The sequence below is a fragment of the Quercus robur genome, chromosome 11, assembly GCF_932294415.1.
Source record: "Quercus robur chromosome 11, dhQueRobu3.1, whole genome shotgun sequence".
In the NCBI taxonomy this organism is placed as follows: Eukaryota; Viridiplantae; Streptophyta; class Magnoliopsida; order Fagales; family Fagaceae; genus Quercus; species Quercus robur.
In genome coordinates, this window is record NC_065544.1 from 38,487,034 (window position 1) to 38,495,477 (window position 8,444).

The following is an 8,444-nucleotide window of genomic DNA, read 5'->3' on the forward strand; positions in this document are numbered from 1 at the left end:
AAATGCTTTAGAACCACATGACAATTGTAAATAGCAAAAACAGAGCAAAAAAAAAAAAAAACGAGGTTTGTCTATATCCAATCTTCTAGCACTGATACACTCTTGCTCCATCCATATCCCTTCCAAAGTGAACAGTAAAAAATTATAACTTTGATTGTAGAATGACATAAGATTTATTATTAAGCAAGACTTGTGAACAAATTTTTGGTCATAAGATTTATTGACAAGCTGAAGCTGGCATTAAGATAAAACCCTTCAAAACCTAGAAAATAACGTAACAAATAAACCAAATATTTTAAACTCTATTGATGAACAAACTGAGAAACAAAAATGTAAAGGTTTTTTTTTTTTTTCCTTGTATGTTGCTACAACTTTGTTTTCTCTTCCCAAGAACGATACGAGGAAACCATTATGCATATGACATATATAGGTAGAATTACTATAATATGAAAAAAAATTCTGGCAGATCAGTCCACATATATGAGCAACTTTATGTTTATTTGAGAGACCAAGTTTATTATCTTTTTGTTAGGAGTAATTCAATCAAGCTTTTTCCCACATCTATGATATGGGATATTACTAGTAGCAATAATTGGAGCTTAATAGTAGCAATAATTGCAACATGCACCCGGTATGTGCAAAATCTCTCTCATAACATGCGGATCTCACATAGTTGTGAGTTCCATATATTGTGAGAGACGGATGCACAAGATCCATTCTACTTTAGTACATAATATTTGTTTGTGGGGAAGGGAGGAAAAAAAAGAGAACAATTAAAGTAAAATAGTATGATACTTATTTTCAAGTTGGTTTTTCTTCTCAACACTTTTAATTTATGATAAAGCGCCTAATAAATAAATAAAAGGAAGAATAAAAAAAGAATAGATGGTTAGGATGGTGTTAAATGGGAGATTAAACAATTACCAATATTTGCCAGAATCATATGTCTTAGCGAGCAAGTGTTCAATCCCTTCAAAGTTCAAATCAACATTGACCCACAAATGCTTCTCCATCCTTTTTAAATCTTCCAATTCAGTTGCTACTTCCTTCATAGTAGGCCTATCCTCCCCTTTCAATCTTAAGCAATTCTCTGCAAAATTTGCCACTTCCTTCAATTGTTCCGTATAGCCTTCATTTGCTATATGTTTCCTAAGAAATTTAAACAATCTATTCTCTTTCCAAGAAATGAGAAAATACGTTACTAAACTTCTCTCCACCTCCGGCTTATCAAATGAAAGTTCCTGTCTCCATGTAAATACCTCTACAAGAACCACTCCAAAATTATAAACATCACTTTTCTCAATCAATTGACTTGTGTGCAAGTATTCAAGGTCTAAGTATCCAATAGTTCCTTGCACCATTGTCACTACTTTTGCTTGGTCTAGTGGAACGAATCTCAAAACTCCAAAATCTGAACTTATGCTATTTTTGTAGCTATCCTAAGACAAATTTCCCATGATATAGTGGATGTCTTGCTTTCGCTATGTACGTACTTGAAGAGGGTACCATTAGGTACGGTATCATAAACTAGTAAAGGAACTGATGTCTCCAAACAATAACCCAATAGTTCAACAAAAGGTACAATTAGCTCATTGATAAACTGCTCAATCTGCCTTTGATCTACTATTTTGGATTTCTTGATGACGACAATCCTATTATTCAGTAAAGATATTTTATAAAAAATACTGAACCCTCCACGACCATTTATTTTTAGAGTTTTATCATAATTATTGATACCTTTCAAGCTTTTTCTATGGTGAAGATTTTGGCGTTTTCAATCGATTTTTCTTTTTTTTTAAGATTTATTGTAAAAATAAAATTACCATTTTTCTTAGAGAACTTTTCTAAAAAGTTTGATCAGATTTCTTTGCTTGACTATCAACTATCAAGTACAACTGAAAGCAATTGACCAGCATTACTATTAAGCCTATGCCAACACCTACACTTCTAAGGATTTGAGAGGTGGAGGTTCTAGGTTCGAATCCCACAATAGAAAGCCCCTAGGAAATAATTTCATGCTCTCAGCTCAAGGTCACTAGCGTCCTCGATAGAGTTGAGTGCACATTATGGTTCATTCAGATCCTCTGTTCCCACAAGCCAGGCCCAACAGGTAGGGTGTCACTATGGTCATGCCCAAGTGGAAGACACCAACTTAGGTTGCCCCCCCTTACCCCTTTTTCTTTCATAAAAAAATAAAAATAAAAGTATTAATAATTGAATATTTGACTTCATACTATTCTAAGAGCAAATTGGTGGACTCAGAACTCTATCCCACAAGGATAATCAAGTTGAAGGATTACATATCTCTCAAAAAAAAAAAAAAATTTTGAAGGATTACATTAAAGGTTTTTTTTTTTTAATACATTTCATATAATACCCTCACAGAAACAAACAAGTTTTAAAATTGTTGTCACTCTATGTAGGGAAGTGGCACATAAAACCTAAGTAAGCACTGGGCCTTAGACTAGAATGGGTCCAGAACATATCATTCTGAAATATGGGGCCCCACTACGGAGGCGCATACCTTGGAGCACTGATCAAAGGTAAAACAAGAAGTCATTAGAAACACCCTCAAGATCCCAAACCTCGGAATCCGACCTAACAAGACTCATCACCCTTGGTCCGAGCATGAGTAAACCACTAGAGTCACTCGAGATGAAGGCCTATTGATTACACTACCTACGTCAATCCGTGTTTCAAGCTACCAAAGGCATCCTACCGAGGTATGCGCGAAATATCCAATGATGTCCTCCGGATCTTCCTAATGAATCCATATCAACCCACCTGACACCATTGCATTTAATGCAACAAATAACTTTTCAGAATAAAACACCAAGTCTTTGTTCACCATAACCTCAAGAAAAGAAGAGTTTGATGGGACAGAAGGTTGCCCAACTATACCAGGACAGCAACTACTATGGCACATGCTGGAGAAGAAAATAAAGAGAATTAAGCAAAGGAAAAAGGATAAAGAAGAAGAAAGCGGAAGAGTATAAAAGGAAAGAAGACAAATAAATGAAGACAGTTTTTGAACAATTGAACAAAGAGATAGAACGGAAAAAAGAGAGGAGCGAAATATATAGTACTGAGGAATGTAACAGTTAATATTATATGAATAATATCCTTGACACAATTTTATAAAGCAGAGAGTTATCTAGTTCTTATTCAAATTTTCCATTGCAGATTGTATTAAGCCCATAATATAAATTAATTGTGATCATAAGCAAGTAGTGAAGCCCGTACTAATTTCTTGCTTCCACACTCTACCTTTTACTTATCACCAAAAAAATAAAAAATAAAAACAACACCACCACTTAAACCTCTACCTTGTGTACAATTTCTTCGATCAAAGACAATTCTTGTTGTACATGAGCCTCTAGATTAGCATAGTATGCATAATCTTCATTTGGGGCTAATTCCAGTTGTGGTGGTACTATAGTACATCTGTAGCCATCTACTTTCAGAAAGCTATGCCATTAAAGTTTGACAGTCATCTTGACCAACATATTTGTGAATGATTAGTTAGTTCCTTTCCTCAGCCCCCAGCGCCTTCCTAGTTCCTCCACCCACACTTCTGCATTTGTGTTGCTGAAATCTATCAAATGCTCTTGTACGAGAGCCACTATTCATGCTTGGAGACTCATGGATTTTGATCTAATTTGAATACGGCTTTCTTCACTGAATCGTGAAGTAGTTCTGCGTCAAGTCTTTATGGTACAATACAGTGAAAATTTCCCCCCTCTTCCTTGCCGAAAGGACAGACATGAACTCCTTTCCACTAAATGGAAATTCAAGTACACAATGAACAAGTTGTTATATATAAAATAAAAAAATAGTAGGACAAATTTTATATTCTAATCGAAGGAACTCATTTGAGCTAGGGGATATAATCTGTAGCTTCAGTGGAGTCACATTGCATTCGAGTGAAGTGAAGAATGGCATGCTTCTAGCAAGTGACCAATGCACTTTTTTTTGTTTTTTTTTTTTGAGAAACAAGACCAATGCACTTACGAAGTATGTAATATTACTTAATATTATGAAGACAGTCATTAAATTGTACAGATGATGAGCATCATAGTGTGGAGATGGATGATAGGTATCAGTACTTTTACTTAATAAAAAAGAAAAGAAAAGTTGAAAGACAAAAAGGATTAATCTATTATTTCAAATTGGACATGCAAAAGAACTTATATGTGTTTCTTAAGAGCTTGTTTCCTAGAGCTCAGGATGATGCCTTCTGGTTGGCAAGGGTTCCCTCAACCGGTAGATTCTCATGTTCCCGTGCGCTTCTTATATGACTCTTCCAATTTCAAGTACTTGCTTCCAAATTCATCATTGCTATTCCCTAAGTTCCGTATACTCTTCTTGCTTTCAATTCTAGGAACATTTGCACCCTCTTTGTAGTAATGGAAGTTACAGAAGAACTTTGCAGCTTCATCATTGAGTCCTTAGTCCTTTCCAAATGGGGTGTGGCATTGATGCCATGCCATTTGAAGTTTGTATACATTTGTTCTTTGAAGTTAACTGCAATTGACCACAAAAGTGGTAAGAATTAAGAATCACTAATCACCATGTATCCATTATTAGCATGTTAATTATTTTTGGTTGGAGATAGCGTGAAAGAGATGAACAAATCAAGGGGGGCTCAAAGCTTTGAGTTTTAGCCCACGGGGCATAAAGGATTACTATTATTATTAGTATTATTATTTAAATGTAGCTGATCTTTTCCACTAGAGAAGTTTTGGGTCTTTTACTTCTTGGGACTCATGTTATATGTGGATAATTATGGAGAAGATATTTGCTTGTATTGCCATTTATCTACTACAAATGAAACTATGTTTTGCTATAACGAGACATAGACCCACGCGATACGTGGAAATAAATAATTATTTTGTATTGTAATATAATGTATAATTTTTTCACTAAATTTTTTAGAAGATAATTTGTTCCCCCTAAAAATTAAAAAATTTCTATTTAGTCCACTCGATCAATTTCGATCCCCCTTCAATCCATTTTAGACTAATTAGGCCTTAAATTGATTCTTTTTGTAGATTATCTTTTCAATTTTAACTCAAAAATTCATTTTTTTCTCTTAATTTTTGGGTTGAAAAGTATGAAATTTTATTATATTTGGGCTAAAATCTTTAGTTTTGAGTTAAAAAAATAGAAAGAAAATACTAAAATAGACATTAGAAAATAGAAATATGAGCCCTAAAAATGCAATAAAAATGATAAATATTCAAAAGTCTTATTCAGTCCACATTGGTTCTATTCGGTCCATTATGTCCTCTTCAGTCTGATTTGGTCCGATTTGGTCCATTTGGTCCTATTTAGTCCATTCTGTTCTGTCCACTAAAGTTCTATTCAGTCCAATTCGGTCTTATTCAATCCGCTTCAGTCTAACTCGGTCCATTCAGTCTACATTGGATTTATTCGGTATTGGTCCTATTCTATCCACTTTGGTCCATTCTGTCCATTGGTCCTATTCTGTCCATTCTATCCACTTTGATCCTATTCGGTCCATTATGTCTACTTTGGTTCTATTTTATTCTATTCGGTCCACATTGGTCCTATTCGATCCATTCTGTCTACTTTGATCCACTTCAGTCCTATTTGAGTCATTTGGTCCACTTTCTTCCTATTCGGTCCATTTTGTGCACTTTGGTTTCTATTCGGTCCATTCTGTCCACTTCGGTCCCATTCAATCCACATTGGTTCTATTTCGTTGGATTTTGTCCCACACGGTCCATTCTGTCCACTTCGGTCCTATTCAGTCTATTCATTTTTATTCAATCATATTCTGTCCATTTGGTCCACTTTGGTCCATTTGGTCCAATTCGGTTCATTCGAATCACTTCGGTTCATTTTGGTCCACTTCGATCAATTTTTGTACACTTACATAATGAGAAACAACATGTTTGGGTTGAAAACACCCTATCTAAATCCAAATTTATTAAAAAAACATAAATCTCAAACTCATAATATCTAAAATCTTAAGTATAGCATTTACTATTGTTATGCTTTTGTTAAGCCACATTAATGTAGCATTGTAGTCCACTTTGGTACTACTAAATTTGAGTAAAAGTCTTTCTAAATATAAAGGCTATGAATATACAAATGTAATCTTTAGGGCAATTATTCATTTGTTTTAACATCGTTACTTTTAAATGAATTGCATGAGGTTGATTATACATTTAATCAAAATAAATAAATATATACATACATACATGTATGTATGTATGTATGTATGTATGTATAATTTTTATTTAAATAAATTATTCATTCTCTCAAAAGAGACTATCATGATAATCGAAACTCTTATCAAACTTATACTGAATATGTATAATTTATTCTCTAAATTTTATTTTAGAGAGAGAGAGAGAGAAAGAGAGAGACCACTTGTCAATGGGAACTAAAAAATACAACAACAAAACGCATAAACCCAAAATAGAGTTTTAAAAATCAGAATGATTCATCAATATAAAATAGAGTTGCAAGAAAGAATAAAAAATCAAGAGAAATAAAATAACCACTTTTCAAGAAAGAATGTGAGAGAGAATAATAAGAAATTTATAGAAAATAATATAAGAAGAAAAAAAGTAAAAATAAAAAATATAGTAATAAACACCAAATTATCCAAGTTATGTTATGTAATAAAATAACATTATATTCTCATATACTATCTTTATGATGCAATATGATAACATCTATGAAATTAAAGAGAATAAAAAAGATAACAACTTAAAAACACAAAAATTAATCACATCAATCCAAAGTAGAGTACCAAATAATGCAAAAATTCATCAACGTAAAGTAGAGATGCAAGAAAAACCTTTTTTTTTTAAATCCACCAAAAATGAAAAAAAAAAAAAAGTTTGAGAGAGAGAAAGAGAGAGAAATAACATTTTTTTTGTGAAAAAAACTATGAATAGAATGGAAAAAAGAATTGTAAATTTATAGTAAGAGGAGGAGAATAAGAAAAACAAAAAATAAAGGAAGATAAAGGGATAGAGGAAAAGTGATATTAAGGTTAATAGTAGTGGGGAGATGAAAAGGTAAAAAAGAGGGAAAAAATTAGAGAAAGTATAACAATAAGTTGGGAAATAACGAAATTAATAAAAAAAAAAGAATTAAAATAAGAGAGAGAATGTTAAAAATGAATGGATAATGTGGCCGTTGATGTGGTTCAACAAGAACATAGTAACAATACGCTTCAACTTTTAGATATATATAGAATATAGATTATTAGCTTTCATGTTGGTGGGCTCCTTTTTCATTTCCTTTATAGATGTAACTCGAGGTTAAAACTTATTTATTTGTTCAAAAAATGAAATAGTGAAGACGATGAATTGCTGGAAAAGTCTAAATAAAGTTCCAAGTTAAAGTAATGCTGCATCTACTACAATTTTGTCCCAGACTGTTGTAGCTGCTTATAGAGTGATGGCAAGTGTGGTATCAAGAGGTTGTTTTCTTTTTCTCGAAATTCAGGGGAAGTGGTGGAATGTGATATATGTTGTGTGACAATTCACCTAGTTTGTGCCTTTGTTACCTAATTTAAAATATAGTAAATCTTGTAGTACATATGAATATGATATTCCTCTTAGGCATTGGGACTATTTTTCTTTAAATCTAAGCCTTCTGAAATTTTAAATTATTGAGTATTCTAATTTAATTTACTGATTTTATGTTTAGAAATACTTGGGAGTGTATAAGAAGCCCTGGCACCAACTACAACTAGATATGTGTAGCAGTGTAGTTATGAATGCTTGAGCTGAAAAATATGTAATGCTTTCTCTTTTGTTGCTTTAGCACTAACCAAATATTTGTCGTGATCTTTCTATATCTTTTTTCTGTGTTTATGTGCCCTCAGATCATGGTTGTGTTTGTGCTAAGAATTATTTAATCGATCTTTTTTATCTGACAGCATAATTCCATAAGAATATAGTCATATACTTGTCATTGCTTGAACAAAATAAACTCAATTCTCTTATTAAAATATGGTTTTTTTCTTATTATTTGTATTAATCAGTTGATTTTTTCTTATTAAAATAGGTTGATATATTAACTCTTTTTTTTTTTTTTCGATAGGAGGTTGGTATATTAACTAATCTGACTACTTGTTTGATAAAATGGAATTATGAACAATTCAAAATTTGAGATTATACTAGGTATGACTTGATAGAATATGATAGAATCAGTTATCAACTTACCAAAAAATAATATTTCCTGTAAATTTAACTGATTCTATCCTTGCTTATTTAAGAAAAAGATTTAGTATTTTTTGAATATAAAAAGTAAATATGATGAGATGCCATTAAAAATCAATTATCAATTTATCATTCTTTATTTGGTGGTATGAGATTTAAATGAAGCAGTACATATATATATATATATATATATATTTATTTATTTATTTATTTATTTATACTACTATTTAAAGGACT

The 8,444-nt window shown here is 32.0% G+C and overlaps 1 protein-coding gene across 1 annotated transcript; it reads right to left on the reverse strand.

The window, feature by feature from the left end:
* Nucleotides 1-920: 920 nt before the first annotated feature.
* LOC126705010 (putative wall-associated receptor kinase-like 16) lies at nt 921-1,361 on the reverse strand. Its single transcript, XM_050403976.1, has one exon. The coding sequence runs from the start codon at nt 1,359-1,361 to the stop codon at nt 921-923; it is 441 nt and encodes a 146-aa protein (XP_050259933.1).
* Between the last annotated feature and the right edge of the window lie 7,083 nt (nt 1,362-8,444).

Excerpts from the sequence above, each read along its gene's own strand:
- LOC126705010 (XM_050403976.1), bottom strand. The coding sequence starts at position 1,361 with ATGGTGCAAGGAACTATTGGATACTTAGACCTTGAATACTTGCACACA.